Source organism: Carcharhinus amblyrhynchos, chromosome 5 (assembly GCF_965287045.1).
Source record: "Carcharhinus amblyrhynchos chromosome 5, sCarAmb.v2.hapA, whole genome shotgun sequence".
NCBI classification, from domain to species: domain Eukaryota; kingdom Metazoa; phylum Chordata; class Chondrichthyes; order Carcharhiniformes; family Carcharhinidae; genus Carcharhinus; species Carcharhinus amblyrhynchos.
In genome coordinates, this window is record NC_137328.1 from 75,907,872 (window position 1) to 75,934,074 (window position 26,203).

General features: G+C 41.9%; 1 protein-coding gene across 2 annotated transcripts in view; it reads right to left on the bottom strand.

Moving 5' to 3' along the window:
• fer (fer (fps/fes related) tyrosine kinase) overlaps positions 1-26,203 on the bottom strand; it is a 204,580-nt gene that overhangs the window by 44,063 nt on the left and 134,314 nt on the right. For both annotated transcript variants that reach the window (XM_080189038.1, XM_080189039.1), the window contains exons 13-14: positions 4,397-4,453; positions 212-327 (exon numbers count right to left, since the gene is read on the bottom strand). In XM_080189038.1, coding sequence (XP_080045164.1) covers positions 212-327; positions 4,397-4,453 — 173 coding nt within the window. The remainder of the gene's footprint in view (positions 1-211; positions 328-4,396; positions 4,454-26,203) is intronic.

The following is a 26,203-nucleotide window of genomic DNA, read 5'->3' on the forward strand; positions in this document are numbered from 1 at the left end:
AGGGAGAAAAGGAAATAAGAATAAATCCCTTTCTCTTAAATACCCAACCATGTAGAATTCGAAGAAATGTACATGATCTTACTTCAGCAAAACTTTTGATGGAAAGGTTCACTCAGTTTCAAGTATGTCAGCATGGAGAAAGGGGGAAATTCGTTTCCATAAATTTAAATGCAATTCTCTTTTCTATGCATTTTCAATGTATAAAACCTACCTTGCTTCTGACAAGAACTTAATTTTCAGCTCCTGTGGCAAATCCTCTTTGCAGGTTTTCACAGCTACTGGAGTTTTATCTTTCAATGTTCCCTTGAAAACTTCACCAAAATTACCCTGAAAAGTATAACATCTATTTAATAATAAACAGATACCGACTTGATCCATCCTGGTTGTGCAAATACATGACGATATTTACTGACTGCAATTTTCCCTGTGAGAATGTATTCTTAACTACTGTCTGCTTTAATATCCATGTTCAAAATGTTCAGAGGAATCTTGCATAACATGTTTAGCATCCATATCTAGGTTTACAATAGCATTGGTTCAAAAATAAAAAAAATTCTGGGTGCTGAAACATAATCTTAATGTTATTAAGTTATCAGTAGTGGCACAACACACAGTATGTAAATAGAAGCATTATTCAATGAAGTTGCATCACTAATTTAACAGATAAATTAAAATTTTACCCTGACCATTAACTGCATCTAGGGACACTAAACATTGGGTTAGAGCAACAGCCTGAAAGGGAATCTGTTTTGCTTCCTTACAGTTGGGTTGCTTTACAGGTATGCAGTCTGACCCACACATTTCCCAATTTACACTGTAGCTTGGTGAGGATCAAGAGGGAAGTATTCGAAGCAACCTGAATTTTACCAACTACTTTTGAAAAAGGAAATGAGGACGTTGTCAACATTTCTTGCTCATAAAAACCCTTTTTGTTTAATGAATTCATCCTATTAGTAAAAATCCTTGCAGAAGTGATAGCCTTTACAATAAGGGCTGAGTAAATCTTAAAGAAATCTTACATGGACTTGAATGACAGTGGGGAATGAAAAAAGCCTTTTGAAGTACACAATCTTCATTGTACTTAATCTCTTGAGAATGGAAACTAGTTTCCATTATTCCGAAGATGAGAAATCAGAAAACAAGTGCAAGCAGCTCCACACTAAACACAATGATCTTATCCTGCAGCATACAAACTGGGTTCCAAATATTTTTCAGCATGGCTGATATTTGAACATTTATTCATAAAACTGAATGACCACCACAGCCTTGAATCTGAGGAATATCTCATTATGCATTTTCTGATGGAGTATCTGTTTGTAAATTGCTTGCCGAAAACAAACCACTAAAAATGTTGGAAATATAAAATCAAAACAGAAGATTATGAAAATAATCAGCAGGTCAAGAAGAGAGAAAGGGGATTAACATTTCAGGTCAATGCCCTTACTACAGAACTGGGGACAAGGAGAGGAAGAGGTGAAAGATGAAAGGTTATTGAACTGAAACACTGGCCAGAATTTAATTCGAGTGATGCTAGTTTCAACAGCAGACACAGAAGTAGCAATGTTACTTGGAGCAGATGCAGCTGATGGAACATGATCACACGGCAGTTGACCATTAATGAATAATAGAATCCTACAACGTAGAGGGCCATTTGGCCCACTGAGTCTGCACCAACCACAATGCCACTCAGGCCCTATCCTCATAATCCCATGCATTTACCCTAGCTAGTCCCCCTGACACTAAGGGCAATTTAACTTGGCCAGTCTACCTAACCCGCACATCTTTGGACTATGGGCAGAAACCAGAACACCCGAAGGAAACCCACACAGACACAGGGAGAATATGCAAACTCCACACAGGTAGTGACCAAGCTGGGAATCGAACCAGGGTCCCTGGCACTGTGAGGTAGCAGCGCTAATCACTGTGCCACTGTACCGCCACAATTAAGGTTCTCTATGTGCAGGGCCTGTCAAATCATGGGAAAACAGGTCAGGAAAGTGGAAAATGTGCTTGCGGCTGTTGACATCACACAGTCTAGCACCATTTCTAAATGCCAGTCAGACATGCCTGCAGTGATTTCTGCGCATCTATCTGGTATTTGCAAAGTGCATAATATAAATCTCAATGCATATTATAACATAGGCCTTCCACTGCAAAGCAAAGTTTTTGAAAGGCTAATTCACAAAAAGCATAACTCGTCTCTGAAGAGATTTTCTTTATTCATTCATGGGATGGTGGGGTAGCTGACTAGGCCAACATTTATTGCCTATACTGAATTGATCTCATGAAAGTTGTAGTGCGCTACCTTCTTGAACTTTTGCAGTCCATGTTGCGCAAGTACATCCAACTATGCATTCCAGAATTTTGACCCCAGTGACAGTGAAGGAATGGCAATATATTTCCACGTTAAGTAAGGTAAATGTCTCTGGGGAGGGGGGTGGTGTTCTAAAATCTAAAATTGCAACATTTACAAAAGAATTTTGTTTAATCAGAACTGAGCTTACAGCCAGTGTGTTGGAAGGAATATTATTATCAACTCTATCAAAGTAGAAGTCAAGTTGTAACAGGCTAAACCATTACCAAATATCCGATGGGCAGAAAATAGCTGAAACAGGATCGTCCTGAAGTAGAGTGACTGAATGCATGCCAAAAAAGTTATAAACACTCCCACAGAAACATGGCAAAGTCATGTCATGGCACTCTAACAGGAACATTCCAATGTCCCGCTGTGCCACTCCTCCATGAGAACATGGCAACATCTCATCATGACTCTCTTCTGGCAATGTCTCCCACAGATCTACTGTCAGTGCTAAATATTTTACAGTCCATTCTGGATTTCTTTGATTCAATATATCAGTATATCATTAAGGGGAACCATCTTCAAGATATGGGGTTTCATCACATGAAAGGAATGAAAAATCAGAAGGGGAGACAACACAAAACTGTTACATATGGTTTAATATGTTATATTACATATCTAAAATAAGATAAGGCTAACAGGCCCTAATAACATATACACATCTTTCTGTCAAATTAGTCACACATATAAATGTTGTCCTCCTCTCAATAGCTTCTGAGTGAGGCAAATGACTAGCCAGTCCAGGAATTGTGTTCTCCCTCTCTGTCCTGATGTAACTTCTCAGCCTTCTGAATGAAGAGAATTGGGAACAAATGAAAGAGGGGGGATGATTGTAAGTCACTGTATTGCTGTGTTGGCAGCTGGGGCATCGCTGTTCTTCATTTATCCATATGCTAATGTGGCTGGGATAAACAGCCAAACTTCTTGTATCCTGCACCAAATATCTATGCTTTGTGCACACGTATTCCTTGAATCTCCATAAATACTTTATCAGATGCGCCTTGGCACAAAAAATTGTTTTATTTTAGAGTAAGGTGGAAATATAGAATCGATCAGCTTTATTTATTTCCAATAATTTGTGTAATAACAAAATAATAAGCACACCACCCACATTGCTTCACATGAGATCATCTTGCTCATTTTCAAACTAATTTTTTTAACTCCACTTTCTTGTGCTTTTTGTGCTCTTTATAGCCCTTTGTGATCCAACCACTACTACTCCCCTCTGTCCCCTCCTATTTTGTTTCAAAAGATGTGACAGAAGCAACAATTTATTTTCAACATCATGTGCATAAAAACTGATGTTGAGAATGCACTGTAACATTCTGCATGGCAAGCAGCATCTTGATTTGCAATTTTCAGCTCTTGATATTAGTATTACCATTAAAAGAGATTCCGCTAAATTTTTGTGCAGGCATCAAAGAGAAACTTAGGAGGATTGGTGAAGTCAGCTCATCATTGTTCACAAGAACAATTACAGAGCAGCACAAGCAGAGGACAGGAAGCAAGTTGCCTGATTGCTTATCTGCCTGATTGGTCAGGGAAGAGCTTTTAAGCAAGATAAAAGACACTTTTAAAAGTTTAATCATCAAAATTTTATAATTCAGAGCAAGGCCAAAGTACTAAGAAACTGAACAGTTGAAAGAATAAATGGAAAAATTGTTGCTTGCGTGATGTGATGTGTATGCCACTGAAGATATTTAAAAGTTAATAAATAAATCAGAGAACCTCTGGGTGGCACGGTGCTTAGCTTCACAGCACTAGGGACCTGGGTTTGATTCACGGCTTGGGTCACTGTCTGTGCAGATTCTACATGTTCCCCCCGTGTCTGCATGGGTTTCCTCTGGGTGCTCTGGTTTCCTCCCACAATCTGAAAGACGTGCTGGTTAGGGGGCATTGGCCATGCTAAATTCTCCCTCAGTGTAACCCAGCAGGTGCCGAAGTATGGTAACTAGAGAATTTTCACAGTAACTTCATTCGTGTTAATACAAACCTAGTTGTGACACTAGAACAAACTTAAAAGCTTTTCTCACTTACTTTGCCCAGTAATTCTCCGAGTGTTACATCATCATGATTGAGGACCCATTTTTTGTCCTGTGTCAAAGTAAAAAAAACAAGTATATTAACAATCTGCACACTTTTACTTGATGCATCTGTTTCGTATCCAGTGCATATCATAGAGACAGAGAGTCATACAGCACAGGAACAGGTCCTTTGGCCCATCATATTTATGCTAACCATCAAATACCAATATATGCTAATCCCATTTACCAGCACTTGGTCTATAGCCTTCTGTGTTTTGGCGATCTGAATACTCATCCAGCTACTTCCAAAATGTTGTCAGAATACCAGTCTCCACCATCCTCTCGGCAGTGCGTTCCATATTTCCATCACCCTCTGGGTGAAAAATGTTTTCCTCAGATTCCCTATAAACCACTTACTGCTCACCATAAACCTATGCTCTCTGGTCTTAGAAACCTTTGCCATGGAGACAAAATTTTTATGATCTGCCTTATTTATGCCCCTCAAATTTGTTCACCTGTTAGATACCCTCTTTGGCCTCCTCTGCTCCAGGGAAAACAAGCCCGACCTATCCAGTCTCTCCTCATAGCTGAAACTTTCCATTCCAGGCAAAATCCTGGTGAATCTCCTCTTCAGTGCAATCATGCCCTTCAGGCAGTGTGGCAACCAGAACTGCACACAATATTCCATCTTTGGCCTATCCAATGTTTTATAAAGTTGTACCAAGACCTCCAAGCTCATGTATTCTATGTCCCGGCTAATGAAGGCAAGCATTCTATATGCCTTTTTCATTATCCTATCTACCTCTGTTGCCATCTTCAGGGATCTATGGACTTTTTCACCAAGATCCAAGAACCCTTTGTTCCTCAATATTTCTGAGGGATCTACCATTTATTGTGCATGCCTACATTTAAAGGCGTCCCAAAATGTTTCACCTTATACTTATCAGGATTAAATGCCATCTGCCATTGCTCTGTGCAATTTACCAGCTGATCAATATTAATCTATGGCCTGAGACTATCCTCCTCACCATCAACATCATCACCAATTTTCATGTATTTGATGTCATATTGTAAAGTTCAACTTTTATGCCAAGCTCATCGGAGGGCACTCCTAGAAACATTATACAGCAATATAATTTTAAATGACATCTGAAATACATTTTCATACTTCAGAAATATGACATTTTGTGGAACAAGATTTCCATTGAAAATCAACTTGTAAAAATACTACAAGTATGAATCTACATTCTGCAAATCCAATTAGCTATTGTGAAATTGCAACAGCATTGAAACCAGGCAGAAAATCATAAAAGGATGTAGTATATGACTAAACCTATCTTTAACAAAAGATTGCAGGGTTCAGTCTGTGCAGAGTCTGCATGTTCTCCCTCTGCCTGTTTGGGTTTACTTTGGGTGCTCCGGTTTCCTCCCACAGTCCAAAAAACATGCTGATTAGGTGCATTGACTATGGCTAAATTCTCCCTCAGGTGTACCCAAAACAGGCACCGGAGTGTGGCAACTAGGGGATTTTCACAGTAACTTCATTGCAGTGGTAATGTAAGTCTGTGACACTAATAAGCAAAAATTTAACTTAAAATGTATGGAAACTAGAAATAATTCACTGCTTTTGGAGACAGCACAGTGATTACACTGCTGCTTTATAGCATAGGGATCCGGGTTCAATTCTAGTCTTGGGTGACGCCTGCATCATGTTTACACGTTTTCCCAGTATCTGTGTGGGTTTCCTCCGGATGCTCTGGTTTCCCTCCACATTCCAAAAATGTGCAGGTTAGGGTGGATTGGCCATTCTAAATCGCCCCTTAGTGTCAGGGGAAATCATAGGGTAAATACAAGGGATAAGTCTTAGGTGGGATTGTTGTGGGCGCCAGCTCGATGGGCAGAACGATTTCCTTCTGCACTGTAAGGATTCAATGATTTTTAACGTATTGCATGAACAAAGAATATTAGCAAGTGCCATTAGATACTATTTACATCATGTTCCTCCAGACGTGAGTTTTGGAGGCTATGCAGGGCAACGTGAAGGGAAGTTCAATCTTATGGCTGGGTGTCATGTGCACAGAGCATCTCTCAAAAAAAAAATGTAACAATCCCTGCCCCTTTTCACCAACTGGGCTATTATTCACCAACTTTAAGGCCAGCATAATAGTAAATGAGTTGGGGTGGGCAAGGCCACGGTGAGCTGGCCACCCAACATTGTTTTGCTGCCTGCCCACTACTGAGTATGGGCTGAAGAACTAGTGGCCAATGTTATACAATGGCGTGTTTCCTGGCTCCTCAGTTTTGCTGCATTCAATTTTCTGTTAATAACCCACAACAAACTCAAGACAAGGTGAACTAAGAGTGGTAGGGCCAGATTTTGCCATTAGGAGGCTAATTGCTGGATCCAGATGTAAAATGGATCCAAGCGCAGAATCCCTGTTCCAGCTTGTCCATACGCTTTTTGACAGCTTCGGTCTGGTCTGCACTGTGGGGCAGGGCTTAGCTCTGGTGGAACGATCGGAGCTCTGAACTGCGTGTGTGCAGTTCAATAAAAAACTGAAACAGCGCACCTGGGCGTGAAAGACAAAACCAGCAGAGCGAGTCGGGGGGCGGGGGGAGAAAGGAGGAGGATGAGCTGCGATCGGACACGACACGCGCCCCCCCCAAATCAGGCGTCGGTAAAGGTCCGACCTGCTCGGTTTCGGGTGCAGATCGCGTTACAGGCCCAACACCCGAATTGACCGTGATTTTGCACCCAAATTTTTGGTGAAAATTGGGCCCGTAGTTTATTTGCACATTCACAAATAGACAGGAGAGAAGCAACACTGCCTCCTTTGCTAACAAATAAACTGATTGGACTCTAACCTGGTGTTGTGAGACTTCTTGCTGTCCTTTGCATGTGTCCAGTAAAACAGGAATAGAGAAAGATTTACAGGGCCAAGACCAGAGAAAAGAACTATTGTTTCAATTGCACTTAGAATGAAAGTCTAATGGGTTATTCCTTCTCAGATTGGCAAGCTGAAAACTGACACTGAATAATTCACTTTTCCAGTAAAGATGATTTCCACGATGAGATAGGCAGGCAGAGATGAAATAGTCTTGTAGGCGATGATAGAGCTGTTCTGGTACAAAGACTAGATAGGTACAGACACTGAAACCTGGATAAAGCACCTCTTCTGTGCTGCTGCTTGATAGATGGAAATTGGCAGACTGAGCAATGCAGCTCCACGTGGCATACATATTACAGGTTACACCAGCTAGAAACCCACCTCTCTACTTGAGAAACTTGTTGACTGTTAGATGTGGTTCAATAGGGCAGCATTTGTTGAACAATGCTGTGTATGCTAATAACGATGTGGAGTTGCCAGCGTTGGACCAGGGTAAATACAGTAAAGAGTCTCTCACCATCAGGTTAAAGTCCAACAAATTTATTAAGTGGGTTTACTATTAAATAAACTTGTTGGGCTTTAACCTGGTGTTGAGAGACTCCATACTGTGTTAATAACTAATTTTAGACAATCAGTTAAGTTCATAACAGTTCATTTACACTTGCTAGAAGCAACATTTGTATACCTGCATGGACCCATTTTCTGAAAACAAAAGGAATATGTAAATTACTGTGCACATTTAAAATTTTACATTCGTGTTTAGTTGATGAGTGCAAGATAAAATGCTTTTGAAATCTCTCTTTTCAGCAATATTCAAGAAACCTTTTCATTCTATGACTTCAGGAAGCATAGTGAAGTCCCTTTGAACATCAATGGCGATGAAGTGGAAATGGTCGAGAGCGTCAGGTTTCTATGCGTCCAGATCACCAACAACCTGTCCGGATCCCTCCATGCTGATGCTATAGTTAAGAAACAACTTTCTCAGGAGGCTAAGGAAATTCAGCATGTCTGCTATGACTCTCACCAATTTTCACAGACGCATTATAGAAAGCATCCTTTCCTGATGTATCACAGCTTGGTCTGGTTCCTGCTCTGACCAAAACCGCAAGAAACTACAAAGGTTCTGAACATACCCAGTCCAAGATACAAACCAGCCTCCCATCCATTGATCTGTCTACACTTCCAGCTGTCTCAGAAAAGCAGCCAACATAATCAAGAGCTCCATGCACTCCCAACAATCAGACAGCCTGGGAATGGGGTCACAAGTCCCAGAACCTGGACCCTCCACCCACCAACCATTTTTCAAGAACTCCCAGGTCATTTTGACTTGATGAAAATTCAGACCCACAGCATAATCAAGGACTTTTAGCACTCCAAGCACTCTCTTCTACCTTCTTCCATAGGAAAAAGGTACAAATGTTTGAGATCACAAAACAACTGACTCAAGAACAGCTTCTTCCCTGCTACCATCAGACTTTTGAATCTCTATAGCCTAGCTGGGGATACAACTATATTCTGCACCTTCTCCTTTCTTTCTTTCTCCCCTTTGGACTCTATGAATGGTATGTTTTGTTTATATAGCACGCAAGAAACAATTTTTTCTCACTGTATCCCAATGCATGTGACAATAATAAATCAAATCAAAGATGATGTTATGGAATGATTAGAGATTTAAGCAGGAACCAGGACAATATTTAATCCAGGATGAGATATGCAGATGATTGAACAGGGGATAAAGGGCAATGGAAACAGGGTGAACATGTGATATTTGGACTACTGTTAGCATGGATGATAAGTACCAACACTTGGGCTGAACTGTTAGGCTAAGTAATGATCTTCCATGCTGAAATTGCAATATAATTCCATATTACAATATAAATAAGGCATTTTGCGTTACTTTTAGCTACATGAACATTGCTTTACTTTAATTTCCCTTCAGATTAAACTTATGTGCACTTTATGTTATTTCCTCCAGACTTAGTGGGTAGCTAGAACTGTGAATTTCAGTCATCTGCAGGATTATGATGAATTATTGACTTCGACGACAACACTGTTTCAGCATGTTAATGGGTTTCCAAGCCATTTTACCAACTTAGTGATATGCAGCTTCTCACACAGAATATAAATTGCACTCCAGAGCCAAATACAATTCCTGTGCATCAAATGCAAAAATAAAATTACATTACATGGGCTGGACTGAATTTGATTTTTAAAAAGGGCCACTAAAAATATACATTTTAAGACTCAAAGACATGAAACCCATCATTTCATATATCAGGTTTCTACAAAAATATGCATCCAGTCTTGTAAGTCGCCACAAATTTAAAATTTCAGATCATTAGTTTCTTCAATAATTCACTTGGTGGGCAGCTATGTTTTAAGCTGAGCAATTTGTTGTAAATTAAATCACATGGTTACATGCAAATTACTGTATCCGATAAGAATTTTGTGAGCATACTTATTGTTTGAAATTTATACTTAATTGCCTCAGACATTAATTTAACAAATGGTCTATAGGATTTAGAAACATTCATGGTACTGGGTCATGCATACTAAGACTATCAACTTGTGGGTCTGAATTTTCATCAAGTCAGAATGACTTGGTGGCCTTGAAAAATGATTTGCGGGTGGGAGGGTCCAGGTTCTAGGACTTCTGACTCCATTCCCAAGCTGTCTGATTGTTGGGAGTATCTTACAAGACGTGGACTGGTTCCTGTGAAAAGCTCACATCCGGCATTCTTGATCTGGCTAGTTCCAAATCAGAAATAGGTATGTTGTATCCTTTTTCATCGAGTTGGGCCAAGTTTTTAAAGAGTTATGGTTCATGGCTTTCCCAGAGAAGTCATGTGCCTAGACTGGACGAAGGGACCAATTTCAAAGCTAAGTTCAAAGGTGCTCTTCAAGTCAAGCACTGCACTTCCATCATCTCCTTACGATCTGCTCATGTCCCAATTTCAAACCCTGCTTTTCCACCCAGTCCCCATGGCCCTTTTCTCCCCTATGCCAAGCTCTGCCCTTTCACCCACCCCCGATGGCCTCTCACACTCCCTTGCCAAGCACTACCATTCACTGCACATTGCCTCTCATACCCCTATGTCAAGAACTGCCCACCAAACCCCTAATTATGTCAATCATCCAGACCCTTTAAATTGTGGATACAAAACCCTACAAACTCTTGCAACCACTTAGCCTTGTGTCAGTAAACTTTGTACAATTGCTGGCAGAGATCAGAGAGCTTGTGCTGTCAAACAGACAATGTTTTCTTTGGGGCGCACTTTTTCAAGAAGAGTAATGGATGTCTGGACTTGCAGTCAAACCTCATTATTATGCTGATATATACATTAATACTGTAAAAGGTTTGCACAATTGATACATCGGAATGGCAGGAAGTAGGAAAAGGTGGCATGGTAGTTTTGTTAATTAAAGATAGCAATTATTTAGTTCTGAGAGACAACATTAACTTGAAAGATCAAAGGAGTAATTCTCTCAGCCCAGTGCACTGCTTTAGCAGCAGTGGACTGGGCGACTCAAGCGGAAGCCACTTAGGGGGCTCCCCACTGTGCGCCACGGCCTCCATGAAACTCCAGCCACAGGATTTCTAGTGCCATCAGCTCTACACTAGAAATCAGCATGGAGCTGCATAAATTATTTAAATCAGTTCCATATAATTTACATTTGATTAGCAGGCCTGGGACTGAAGTCTCCAGGCCTGTTCATCAGTACACCACTCTCTGGCCAGGAGTGAAGTAGGGGGCCATCAAGGCCCCCCAGAGGGTCAGGTTAAAAGGGTGTCACTGGGCACTGCCCACAAGGCATCAGGCAATGCCAAATGGGTGGGCCATTGGCGGGGTTGGGAATACCCGCTGCCATTCTGCAAATGATCAATGAGAGGGAGGGAGTCCAGTGATTGTGGCTGGCCCAGACATGTCCAGGAGTCCAGCGATCAGGTCGGGGGAAATCGGAGATGCAGCGTTGTGGGGCTGGCCAGCAATCAAGCTGGTCAGCGTTTGGGAGACCAGCTGTGCTGAGCAACTGCGCATGTGCCGATCTCAGCACTGGCCAATCTGTGATGCTGCCAACCTCTCTAGCAGGAATAGGCCCCGCCAAAGATTTTCATGTGAATCACGTGTGTGGGAGATTCATTTTGAAATTCTCACTAAATAAACCAGTGGGATTTACTACAATTTTTACACAAATTCGACATTTAGAATTTTTTTGGGAGAATTGTCTGTCCCCAGGTTGCAGAATCAGTTTGGATAAAGATAAGGATTAGCAAAGAATGCATTCATGGGAGCAGTTTAAAATCTCCTAATGTTAGTTACACTGTAGGAATGAGCACATAGATTGTAGTAAATGAGATGTGCAAGAAAGGTTCTGTGATAATCATGGGTGACTTCAACCTACTTGTAGATTGGGGAAAATCAAGTTGGTAGAGGTAGCTTTGGAAAATTAGCTTGAGTGTTTTTGGGACAATTTCTTAGAGCTGTACGTTCTAGAGGCAAACAGTGAGAAGACTATCCTAGACTTGATAATGTGCAATGGATTAACCAAAAATCTAAAAGGTAAAGGAGCCTCAAAGTGACACAGCGATCACAATGATCACAACATGATAGAACTTCATTTTCAATTTGAAAGTGAAAAATGTGGCTTCACACCTAAAAAGTTAAATTTGAGGGTATGAAACTAGATACAGTGAACTGGGAACTAGGTTAAAAGTAGAACAGTAGAGTTGCAGTGGCAGACTTTTGAGGAAATATTTACCAACTTTCAACAAACATTTATTCCAGTGCGAAAGAAAGACTTTCTTCTGCCAAGTCTAACACCTGGTCTAACCAGACCAGGTGTTAGACTTGGAGGTAGGTAAGCACTTTGGTGATAGTGACCGCAATTCGGTTACGTTTACCTTAGTGATGGAAAGGGATAGGCATATACCAAAGGGCAGAAGTTATAGCTGGGGGAAAGGTAATTATGAGGCTATTAGGAGAGATTTAGGATATATAGGGTGGAGTAGGAAATTGCAGGGGCTGGGAACATCTGAAATGTGGAGCTTATTCAAGGAGCAGCTACTGCAAGTCCTTGATAAATATGTACCTGTCAGGCAGGGAGGAAGTGGTCGAGCGAGGAAACCGTGGTATACGAAGGAAGTTGAATCTCTGGTGAAGAGGAAGAAGGAGGCTTACGTAAAGATGAGACACGAAGGCTCAGTTAGGGCACTGGAGAGTTATAAATTAGCCAGGAAGGAGCTAAAGAGAGAGTTAAGAAGAGCTAGAAGAGGACATGAGAAGACTTTGGCAGATAGGATCAAGGAAAATCCTAAAGCTTTCTACAGCTATGTCAAGAATAAAAGATTGGTTAGGGCAAGATTAGGGCCAGATTGAGACAGCAGTGGGAAGTTGTGCATGGAGCCTGAAGAGATAGGAGAGGCACTGAATGAGTATTTTTCGTCAGTATTCACGCAGGAAAAAGTCAATGTAGTTGAGGAGAATACTGCGATACCAGGTAGTAGACAAGACGGGATTGAGGTACATAAGGAGGAGGTGTTAGCAATTCTTGAGAGTATGAAAATAGATAAGTCCCCTGGGCTGGATGGGATTTACCCTAGGATTCTCTGGGAGGCTAAGGAGGAGATTGCAGAGCCTTTGACTTTGATCTTCATGTTGTCATTGGCTACAGGTATGGTGCCGGAAGACTGGAGGATAGCAAATGTTGTCCCTTTGTTCAAGAAGGGGAGTAGAGACCATCCTGGGAATTATAGTCCAGTGAGCCTTACTTCTGCTGTGGGCAAAGTTTTGGAAAGAATTATAAGGGATATGGTTTATAATCATCTAGAGAGAAATAAATTGATTAGGGATAGTCAACACGGTTTTGTGAAGGGTAGGTCGTGCCTCACATAAGAACATAACATAAGAACATAAGAAATAGGAGCAGGAGTAGGCCATCTAGCCCTTCGAGCCTGCCTCACCATTCAATAAGATCATAAGACTTGGAAGAGGGCGTACGTGGTGTGATCAGCAAGTTTGCAGATGACACCAAGATGGCAGGATTGGCAGATACTGAGGAAGACTGTCAGGTGACACAGCAGGATATAGATAGGTTGGTATATTGGGCAGATAGGTGGCAGATGGAATTTAATCCTGACAAATGCGAGGTGATGCATTTTGGAAGGAATAATGCAGGAAGGAGTTATATGATAAAAGGTAGACCAATTAAGAGTATAGAAATACAGAGGGACCTGGGAGTGCAGGTGCACAAGTCTCTGAAGGTGTCAACACAGGTAGAGAAGGTTGTGAAGAAAGCTTACAGAATGCTAGCCTTCATAGGAAGGCGTATAGAGTATAAGAGCTGCCGTCTAATGCTTCAGTTGTACAGAATGTTGGTTAGGCCGCATTTGGAGTACTGCGTCCAGTTCTGGTCACCTTACTACTGGAAGGACGTGGAGACTCTGGAGAGGGTGCAGAGGAGGTTTACCAGGATGTTGCCTGGCATGGAAGGACTGAGTTACGAGGAAAGGTTGGAGAAACTGGGGCTCTTCTCCTTAGAACGATGGAGATTAAGAGGGGATCTGATAGAGGTGTATAAAATAATGATGGGAATAGATAGAGTCAACAGTGGTAGGCTTTTCCCTAGATTGGAGACAATTACGAGAGGTCATGATCTAAGGGTGAGGGAGGAGAAGTATAATTTGGATACTAGAGGAAGGTTTTTCACGTAGAGGGTTGTGGGGGTATGGAACGCGCTACCAAGTAAGATGGTGGAGGCAGGCACGTTGGACTTGTTTAAGGTTTACTTAGATAGACACATGAGTGAAACAGGGATGGAGGGTTATAGTAGATGGTATTAAAAAGGGTCAGAGCCTCGGGACGACACTGGAAATGTAGTATTACATGTTAAAGTTTTGTCTCTTTTAATCCACACGTGTCAGTCCACCTTGTTGTCAAACGAGGGGCATGCACACGGTGGGTCGTGCGTAGGTTGCTCTTGGAGGTTTCGAGAGTGGCCTAGTACTTCGTGTCGTTGTATGTGCTTAATCCTGGACCAGCAGACGGGCACCACAACAGCTCAGTGACTATCACTGCTAGCTGTGCAGAGACGAGGATTTGGGCCTGTGTCTGTGGGAGTTTGCGCATTCTCCCTGTGGTTGCGTGGGTCTCCTCCGGGTGCTCCGGTTTCCTCCCACACCCCAAAGATGTGCTCTTAGGCTGATTGGTGTACCAAATTGACCCTACACTATTCTCCCCTGAATCTGGCTACATTAGGGGTACCATTCACATAGGGCAGGGTAGGTGTAGGAAAATGCTTTGTTGAAATGGCGGCGCAGGCTCGTTGGGCCGAAGGGCCTGTTTCCCGTGCTGGGTCGTTCTTTGTTCATGGCTGATCTGAAGTGGATCAGTTCCACTTTCCTGCTTTCTCCCCATAACCCTTAATTTCCTTGTCTATCAAAAACCTTTCCACCCGTGACTTAAACATATTTAGCGAGGTAGCCTCCACCACTTCAACGGGCAGAGAATTCCAGAGATTCACCACCCTTTGAGTGAAGAAGTTCCTCCTCAACTCCAATCTAAACTGCACCCCCCTTATCTTGAGGCTGTGCCCTCTAGTCCTGCTATCCTTTCTAAGCGGGAAGAATCTCTCTACCTCTACCCTATCCATCCCTTTCATTATCTTATACGTCTCTATAAGATCCCCCCTCATCCTTCTAAACTCCAACGAGTACAGACCCACAAACCTTATCAAGTTTTTTGAAAAGGTGACCAAAGAGGTGGATAAGAGTAAGGCAGTTGACGTGGTGTATATGGATTTTAGCAAAGTGCTTGATAAGGTTCCCCATGATAGCCTACTGCAGAAAATGCAGATGCATGGGATTGAGGGTGATTTAGCAGTTTGGATCAGGAATTGGCTAGCTGCTAGAAGACAGAGGGCGGTAGTTGATGGGAAATATTCAACCTGGAGTTCAGTTATAAGCAGTGTACCTCAAGAATCTGTTTTGGGGCCACTGCTGTTTGTCATTTTTATAAATGACCTAGATGAGGGTGTAGAAGGACGGATTAGTAAATTTGCTGATGACACCAAAGTCAGGAGGACTTGTAGACAGTGAGGATGGATGTTACAGTTTGCAGAGGGACATAGATAAGCTGCAGAGTTGGGCCGAGAGGTGGCAAATGGAGTTTAATACGGAAAAGTGTGAGGTGATTCACTTTGGTAAGAGTAACAGGAGTACAGAATATAGGGCTAATAGAAGGACTCTCATGACAAGCAGAGAGATCTCGGGGTACACATGCATAGCTACTTGAAAGTTGGCACCCAGGTTGAAAAGATTGTTAAGAAGGCGTACGGTGTGTTGGCTTTTATTGTAGAGGGATGGAATTTTGGAGCCGTGAGGTCATGTTACAACTGTACAAAACTCTGATGCAGCCGCACTTGGAGTATTGTGTACAGTTCTGGTCGCCGCATTATAAGAAAGATGTGGAGGCATTGGAAAGGGTGCAGAGGAGGTTTACCAGGATGTTGCCTGGTATGGTGGGATGGTCTTATGAGGAAAGGCTGAGGGACTTGAGGTTATTTTTGTCAGAGAGAAGGTGGTTACGAGGTGACCTAATTGAGGCATACATGATGATCAAAGGATTGGATAGGGTGGACAGTGAGAGCCTTTTCCCTCAGATGGTGATGGCTAACACGAGGGGACATGGCTTTAAATTAAGGAGTGGTAGTTATAGGATGGACGTCAGAGGTAGGATCTTTACTCAGAGGGTAGTAAGGGCCTGGAATGCCCTGCCTGCAGCAGTTGTGGACTCGCCAAATTTAAGGGCGTTCAAATGGTCAGTGGATAGGCATATGGATAACATTGGAATAGTTAAGGTTAGAGGGTCATTAGATTGGTTCCACTGGTCGGCGCAACATCGAGGGCCGAAGGGCCTGTACTGCGCTGTAACGTTCTATGTTTAAGAATCTTCCCAAAGATAATTGAAAATCAAGAGATGATAGGAAGCAAAGAGCTTAACACAATCACCACATCAAAGGATAGGTCCGAGGAAAACTTTTAGCCCGAAAGTCTGACAAGTGCCCATGATAAATGGCCTCCATCCTAAGGATTTAGTTGCCGGAATCTGGCAACTAGGGGATTTTCACAGCAACTTCATTGCAGTGTTAAATTTAAGCCTGTGACACTAATAAATAAACTTTAAAAGAAATGGAAACAGAAATAGTAGGTGCATTGGTTATAATCTTCCAAAATTCCATAGCATCTGGAGAACTACCAGCGGATTGGAAAATAGATAATGCCACACCTTTATTCAAGAAGGGAGCGAGGCAGGAAGCAGGAAATCATAGGCCAGACAGCCTAACATCCGCCATAGGGAAAATGATAGAATCTATTATGAAGGAGGTAATACCAGGATATTAATAAAATCATGATACGAACAGGCAGAGCCAACATAGCTTTGTGAAGAGAAATCATGTTTAACTATTTTAATGAAGTTTTTTGACAAAGGTGGATAAAGGGGAACTGGTAGATGCCTCACCGTAAAAGGTCGCTACACAAAATAAGAGCAAGAGTAGGGCATGGCATATTAGCATAGATAAAAGATTACTTAGGATATAGAAAGCAGACAGTAGGGATAAATAAGTCTTTTCCAGATTGCCAAGTGATAACCAGAGTACCACCAGAGGGATTAGTGCTGAGTCCTCAACACATTACAATTTATATCAATGACTCAGATGAAGAGACTGAATGTATGGTAGCTAAATTTACCAATGGCACCCAGGATAGGAAAGTAAGTTGTCAAGAGAAAATGAAGAGTCCACAAAAAAATTATAGATAGGTGAAGAGGGTGGCAAAAAAACTGGCAGAGTATAACATGGGTAAAAGTGAACTTCTCCATTTTGGCAGGAAGAATCAAAAATAGTTAAAGGCTTATACTCATGGGAGTTAAGAAACACGTGATCTCATTGAAATATAAAAAGGTCTCAAGGGGACTGGATAGGGTGTATACCAGGAGAAAGTTTCCTCTTCTAAGTAGAAGTAGACAAGATCAACTTTTGTTCTTAAGACAAGCTTTCATCCTAGGAATGAATCCAGTCAACCTTCTTTGAACTGATTCCAATATATTCTTTCAAATAAGCAATACTCCAGATGTGATTGCACCAAGGCCCTATCCAACTGTAAAACCTCTATACCTTCATGTTCCATTCCTTTTGTAGAGAAAACTAGAACTGAGGGACATAGTTTAAGAAAAAGTCGTCTCCATTTTAAGACACCGTCGAGAAGAAATTCTCATTCTCCCAGGGTCATGAGAGTGGAATTTTCCCCTCCAGAAGGCAGTGGATGCTGGTCTTCAATTTTATTCAAGACAGAATTAGATTTTTGTCAGACAAGGGTTGTGAGTTGAAGATAGGTAGGTGGAGCTGAGATCAGAACCTGGTCAAGCACGATCTTATTCAATTATGGAACTGGCTCAAATTGCTGAATAGTCTATTCCTGCTCCCAAGTCCAATGTTCCAATGACACATTTATTGGTTTGTGGCAAGATGGCTTTTTTCAAAAAAGGAGAAAGTTATGTTAAAAAAAAATCCTATAGTCACTATGTGGTTCATTGGTTCTATACTGTGTAGAGTGGGCAAATAAGCATGGATATGCCATAGCTTGGCATGGGGCACGGAAGTGCCAGAGGTGGAGACTAAAAGGGCAAAATTTGGTACAGGGAGTATGAGATTTTATGGGAGCATAGAGAATGTTTTCGACAACGTCCTACAGTACCAAAGTAGGCCTTTTAAACAGCTGACTTCCGCTCTCCACCTCAGAGATGAAAATCCATGGCGTTGTTACTGACAAAAGTGATTGGTATAATGGTGTAACAACTATACTTCAATGTAGCATGTTTTGCAATTGAAATCATTGCCAGATATGACTATACAATTTCATCCACATGCACTAGTTTTAATAGACAACAGTTTTCATGTAATTTAAATACATGTACATCATTTCTGTGTTTACTCAATAAAATAATTATACCATTTAGTACAAAACTGTGTGGTCTATGTTTTGCACCAACATTAAGAATTCTGGCATGAATTATCAATCATCTCGGTGAACAGTACTTTTGACTATATCAAGCTGATTGCTGACAACGTTGACTCACACAAACAATTGGACTCACCCATGTTTGCCAACAGAATACAGTAGGGTGCAATTTGCTTATGCCATCAGGTGGACCTTGTGCTCTACTGACTTGTTTAATTGAGTCAAGTCCACACAAATTCCAACTGAACTATTAGACTTCTGTATTATGACAATTTCAGAATGCCATTTGATTGGTACGGAGGTGATTTCTTGTTGCAACTTGTGTTAAATCTCACTCGTGACTTAGTTTAAGAGTAGTGAGGGACCTTCCTTGCTGCAAAGAGACATACAGGTTTAGCACATCCCTTAGGGTTATATGATATTCTGTTCTCAGCTTTCCAAAGTCTGAAACGGGGATGGAAATGAATTACAACTCACTCATTAGCATTTTTTCTTCAACCATCCATATTTAACATGGACAGGGCACCTGGACCAGATGAGGTAATCCAAGGATTTTGAGGGCAGTGACAGTGGAAATTCCAGAGGCACTGGCCATAACTTATCAATCTTCTCTAGACTCATAGTGCCAGAGGTTTGGAGAATTGTAAACATTACATCCTTGCTCAAAAAATATTGTCAAGCTGACATCAGCAATTACAGACCAATTTAATTTCAGTGATTGGGGAAACTTCTCAAAATTATAATTCAGGACAGAATGAATAGCCATATGGACAAATGCAAGTTAATTAAAAAGAACCAGCATGGATTTCTGAAGGGAAAAACATGATCAACTAACTTGGAGTTTTTTTGAAGCAATAACAGAGGGGGCTGATAAGGGCAATGCTGTTGATATTAGATAGATTGGCTTCCAGAAGTGACTAAATACACAAGATTTATGAAAATGCTATAGCTCATGTAATAAAAGGAACAGCAGCAACATGGATACAATATTGGCTGAGTCTCCCAGAACAGTCGCTTTCACTTAGGTCATAGCTTGAAGTCTCCTCAGGTTGGAGAGCTTCCCATCCACTCTGTACTTGAGGCTGATTCCAGCAACACTGTCCTGGAAGGCATCATTCAGCATGGCAGTAAACATCATGCTGAACAGTGTGGGTGCGAGCACACAGCCCTATTTGATGCCATTGATGACTAGGAATGCCTCAGAGGATTCTCCGCCATCCAGTACTCTGGCCATCATGGAACTGGCGTACCATCTGAATGAATTTGGAAGGGCAGCCAAACCTTGACCAAAGTAAAAAGCTATTTCCAAAGTGACAGAGACTGTTCTGAGAGATTTCCTCTTTACCAATCACTGCGCCCTGTATGCTGCCTCAGATGTGGGTATGCCGGCGTGACGAAGGGGCTAACCCGAAAGCTTGCGAGTATATTATCAAATAAATAGGGTGGACTAAAACCTGGCGTTGTCAGACTTTTTACTGTGCTGCCTCAGAGCCAGAGATGCAAGTCAGTATGGACAAATTTTCCACGGCTTGTGACAACTTTGGACTCACCATCAACATTATAAAGACCCAAGTCATGCACCAGCCTGCTCCTCATGCACCATACACAGAACCTGTAATCACAATCAAAGGGCAGAAACTACAGGCAGTGGACCAGTTCAGTTATCTTGGCAGCACTCTCTCCCAAGCAGTGATTATTGATGCAGAGGCTAACTGCAGAATATCAAAGGCAAGTTCTGCTTTCGGTAGACTGCGCTCCACTGTATGAGAATGTCAAGGAATAAGCCCAGCAACAAAACTGAAGGTCTAAACTGCTGCGGTACTCACTACCCTCTCGTATGCCTGTGAAACGTGGACTGTGTATCCAAGGCACGCAAGACAGCTCAATCATTTCCACATGACTTGTCTTCGCAGAATATTACGCATCTGTTAGCAAGACAAAGTACCAGACACTGAAGTTCTCTCTAGAACAAGTCTACCATCAGTCCACACACTGCTGACGAGAGCGCAGACCCGGTGGGCAGGTCATGTCATCCGTATGTCAGACGAGCGCATACCCAAGCAGCTCCTTTTTGGGGAGCTCTCTGCTGGAAGACACTCGCATGGAGGGCAGAAGAAACGTTTCAAAGACACACACAAAGCCTCCCTGAAGTCGCTTGACATTGACATGACCACCTGGGAAATGCTGGCACAAAACCACCCTACCTGACGCTGCCTCATCCACAAAGGCTGTCAAGCTCACGAAGCAAGGTGTATTGCTGAAGCACAACTTTAAGCGCAAGCTGTGCAAGTCCAGAGCAACCAGCGCAACAGCTACAGTGTCTACACAACTCTGTCCAATGTGTGCCAGGACATTCCGTGCCTGAATTGGCCTGATCAGTCATCTTCGGACATACCGCAACCAGCCTCAAAACAACTAATGGCGTCGAGGTCCTCACCGATGACGATGTACGAACAACATTGGCTGAGTGACAGGATGTGGGTATGCCGGCGTTGGACTGGCGTAAACACAGTAAAAAGTCTGACAACACCAGGTTTTAGTCCAACCTATTTATTTGATAATATACTCACAAGCTTTCGAGGGACACCCTCTTCGTCAGGTGAATGGAGAGTTCTGGCCTCAGACAGAGCATATAAAGCACAGACAGTTTAGAGATTCCTGATTAGAATGCGAATCTTTACACCTAACCTGCTGTTCAAGACCTGAAGTGGCTGATAATGTGAGTGGAAGGAGCACTGATCACAGTTTAAAGAGATGTGTATTGTCTCCAGACAGTACAGTAAGTGAGGTTTTGCAAACCCAGGCAAGTCACAGGGGTTACAGATAGTGCGACATGAACCCAAGATCCCTGTTGAGACCGTCCTCATGTGTGCGGAACTTGGCTATCAGTCTCTGTTCAGCGACTCTGCGCTGTCGTGTGTCATGAAGGCCGCCTTGGAGAATGCTTACCCGAAGGTCAGAGGCTGAATGCCCGTGACCACTGAAGTGTTCGCCAACAGGAAGGGAACAGTCTTGCCTGGTGACTGTCGAGCGATGTTCATTCATCCGTTGTCGTAGCGTCTGCATGGTCTCCCCAATGTACCATGCTTCGGGACATCCTTTCTTGCAACGTATCAGGTAGACAATGTTGGCCGAGTTGCAAGAGTATTTACGAAACAGAGTAACAGTTAGTGAAAGTTTTTTGGGCTGGAGTAAGATTTGTTATGGAGTTCCTCAGTGGTTGGTACCAGGACCCTTGCTTTTTCTAACATATTTAGACAACATATCTAACGTATGATTTAGACCTTAGTATACAGGGAAAAATTTCAAAATTTGCAGATGATACAAAACTTGTGAGAAGGGTGTGGAACTTCAAAAGTGCATGAACAAGTTGGTAGAATTGGTGCAAATGATGTTCAATGTGGAGAAACGAGAGGAGATACAGTTTGATAGGAATAAATGTGGAGAGTCAGCATAAAATAAAAAGTTGCAGGAGCAGAGAGGCCTAGGTGCAGATATGCAAAATTAAAGGTGGCAGAACAGGTTGAGGGAGCAGTTATAAAGCATACAGTAACCATGGCTTTATTAATAGGGGCATACAGTGCAATTGCAAGGCAGTTATGCTAAATTTGTACAAAATGCTAGTAAGACATCAGCTGGAATACAGTTCATAGTTCCAGATTGTAGGACGAATGCGAAGGCATTGAACAGGGTATAGAAGAGGTTTACAAGCATAGTTCCAGTGATGAAGTATTTAGGACAAGTAATAAGATTGGAGATTTTGGCATTTTACTCCTTGGAAAAGAGAAGGCTAACAGGAGATTTGATAGAGGAGTTCAAACTCATGAGGGGTCTGGACAGAGCAGATATGGAGAAACTGCTCACACTCAGGAAAGGATTAAGAACAAGAGAACATAGATTTAAAGTAATTGACAAAATTAGCGAGTGTTATGAGAAGAACATTTTTCACACCGAATGGTAAGGGTCTGGAACGAACTGCCTGCGACCATGGTGGAGGCAGGTTCAATCAAGATGTTCAAAAGGGAATTAAGATGATGATTTGAAAACTAACAGAGTACTGGGGAGAATGGCACGACCCGAATTGCTCACATGGAGAGCTAGTGGTGAAACGATGGACCGGATGGCTACCTTCTGTGTTGTAACAATTCTGTGAACGTGTAAATCAGCGTCAGCTTTTCAGCTCAGTAATGACGACTCCTGGTTCTCATGAACAAGAATTCCACAACTTCTTTGACCTTATATATTAATCTTGCCAAGTGTTAGCCTAATACCTTTGATGCAATCCTCTACTTCAGCTTGCAACCGTATGATAACTGTGATGTGATATTTTTAAGCCACTTCACATCATCAGATGATTCTGAAACACACATCCCAGCATCTTGTTTGCATTCTGTGGGGTGAAGTTCAACTTCTTGCTCTAGTTTCAGAGCTTCAAATGTTCCAGTAATTATATTCCATTTTGTTAATTTTTCTGAAAGAGAATTGTTTTTTCTGTGGCTCTTCCAGTTTTTGGCGTTTATATGGCTTCACTGTTATGAGCTATAGGAACTCTGGAATTGCAGACTACGTTAAAATCTAAAAAAGACTGCCTTGACCTTAGAAAAATTGGGATATTGCTGAGCAACAGGAGGCCCACAGACAGACAGGGAAAAACAGAAATACAGTTTTTGTTTAGTTGGATGAAGATGCCAGAAGCTGACAAAGCTGAGGAAACTTTAGGAAGTAGGTTCCAAGGAACAACAAAAAAAATGTTGTAGAAGCCAGGCAGTGGGACAAAAATAAAATGCGAAGAAGATCTTCTAGTCAAAGAACGGGAATGTGGAAAAGGTCCTGTTAAGTGAAGTTAAGAGTGAGGAGCAGAGAAAAAGACTCCAAAGTAAAAGACAGAGCTGCAGGAAGCAGACAAAGGAAAGAAGGCTAGTGAGAAGCCAGAGATCCATGGAGAAAGCCAATGATTTGTAACTCTTGACTACAACCCTGTAAGGAACCACACTCAAAATTTATTAAATATTTCCAGTATTTCTGACATAACTGACCATCTGACAGAGTGCATAGAGGGTGAAGCTTGAAGCCACACGGTGATCCAGGGGACAGGAAAATCAGAAGCAGATCGCAAAATCCTGGAGGTGGAAGAGATCCAAGAGAAGGCATTATTTTGGAGAAGCTTTCCAAGTGAGTTCTTCAAAAACGGAGATCAGAATTGTTTGTGCCCAAGACGGAATCAAATTAGATCACTTGCTTCATGGTGTGACAAGTGTCTAGGAACAGTTGATAAGGGCAGCACTGTGGTTAGCACTGCTGCCTCACAGCACTAAGGACCTGGCTTGGGTCACTGTCTATGTGGAGTTTGCATGTTCTTCCCATGTCTGCATGGGTTTCCTTTAGGTGCTCCGGTTTCCTCCCACACTCCAAAGATGTGCTGGTTTCAGTGCATTGGCCATGCTAAATTCTCCTCCGTGTATCCGAACAGGCACTGGAGTGTGGTGACTAGGGGATTTTCACAATAACCTCATTACAGTGTTAATGTAAGCCCACGTGTGATCATAACACTATTAAGAAATAAAATAACTTGATATTTGGAGGAGAGTTTAAATAATTGTGGGCAGAATTTAATCAAACCCATCCCAAAAGGAAACATGCAATTAGGCCCATTTAATTACTAGAGATCCTGCATAGTCTCCAGCGAGCAGTAAAACCTCTCCCCATCAAGTTGGAAGGGGCTGACACAGAATTCCCAGCTGCCAGAGGTAGCTAACTGACATTTATCTTGAGCCCACTGCAATTCTGTGGTAGCTCAGTTCTAAGTTCGCTCCCATAATTACCAAAGGGCATTCAAAAATGCTAAATAGTAGGCCATCAGCTTCCAACGATGATGGAGTCACTGAAAGCCACTGAGTGGTCCCCATTGATTCTTTGGCTGGTGGGCAACTACTTGATTGGATCAATTGAATCCTATCCTACACATCTTACTTTTGGAAAGTATTATTATGGATTTGGAATGGAGACATTCAACAATATTCCACAAACGATTTTCTCAGAAGCTTTCTGTCATGGTGTTGAAATGAGTGGCTTGCTAGGCCTTTTCAGAAGGCATGTAATAATCAACTATATTACTGTCAGTCTGGAGTGATAGGTAGGATGGTAGGTTTCCTTCCAGGAACAACCTTAGTGAACTAGTTAGGCTTTTATGACATGCAATCATTTCGTGGACATTAACATTTTGTTGCAAATTTATTTACTTGATTTAAAATTACCCCAGTAGCCACAATGGGATTTGAATTAATGTCTCTGGAGCATTAATCTAGGCCTGTGTGACTTACTATCACATAACATTACTATACAGCAAATGTTTCTGATAGTTGCAAAAGGAAAAAGGTGATTAACTCCAATGACCCTGCAGAATATCCCTGAAGTGTGCCTTTTTGCCACAGGTAGCTATCACTTCCAAATCCCGAAGTAATTTTGGGATCATTTATGCTACCCATAATCCAACAAAAATCCTCATGGCAATATAGTCGGCTGCATTGTAAATGCAAGGTCAGGATCATTAAGATGTTAAAATGCATTGAAAATGCTTGAACGGACTCTACTTCATTAAACACCTCAAGGCATGTACTCTCCATGGCGATTTAGGGATTTCATATTCCTCAGCTATTTCACTGATCTTTACGCCAGCATTGCAACATGTCTCCTGTGACTCAAAATATGACAAGGTCAGAAAGAGCTCAATCAAAGGTGACTACCTGCTGCAAGCCATCTGTTTAAACTGTTTAAAAGTTAAAAGAAACTGAAATCTTGTTTATAATCTATGGAGGTTCAGATATTTGTCATGTTGCTGAAAAATTGGAAGCAGGAGTGGGCCATTGCAACCATTCTGCCTGTTCAGTCATTTAGTTAAATCTTGGCAGCGTATACCTCAATTCCATTCACCCTTTATTATGTATCTCTCCATATTTTTACCCAACTGAACTGTTCCCATGTGAGAGTGAGACAAAGACTGTCTGGTGGGGTGGCTAAAAGAATGCAAGTTGTTTTCATGAAAGGCAGAAGGAACACATGAATTACTTAATTATTAATTTTTTAGCAATTTCAAAATGGCAAAGAATTAAATAGAGGAACGCTCATTTTAAGCGTGCCGTGGAAAATATTAAATATATTGGAATTCTTGATTTTTACACTCAATATTAAATACAGACCTACATGCAATACGAGGTTTTACACAGCTTGTAATAAGACAACGGTTTTGTGAGTTAAATGTATGAAATATGTTGGAACAATGTAGCATTGAGATAATGCATTTATCTCAACTCCAGCAAGACTATTGCAACCTTGTTGCTCTGGAAAATCTCAGACACTTAGAATCAGTACAGTACAGAGAGGCCCTTCAGCCCATTGTGTCTGCAGCACTCATCAAGCACCTATCTGTTCTAATCCCATTATCCAGCTCTTGGTCTGTAGCTTTGTAAAGTAAAAAGTCTCACAACACAGGTTAAAGTCCAACAGGTTTATCTGGTAGCAAAAGCCGCTAGCTTTTGGAGCACTGCTCCTTCATCAGGTGAGTGGGGTTTCTGTTCACAAACAGGGCATAAAAAGACACAAACTCAATTTACAAAATAATGGTTGGAATGCAAGTCTTTACAGGTAATCAAATCTTAAAAATACAGACTTTGAGTGGAGAGAGGGTTAAGCACAGGTTGAAGAGATGGGTCTCATCTCCAGATAGAACAGTGAGATTTTGTAAGCCCAGGCAAGTCATGGGGCTAATGGATAGTGTGACATGAACCCAAGATCCCTGTTGAGGCTGTCCTCATGTGTGCGGAACTTGGCTATCAGTCTCTGCTCAGCGACTCTGCATTGTCGTCTGTCATGAAGGCTGCCTTGGAGAACGCTTACCCGAAGATCAGAGACTGAATGC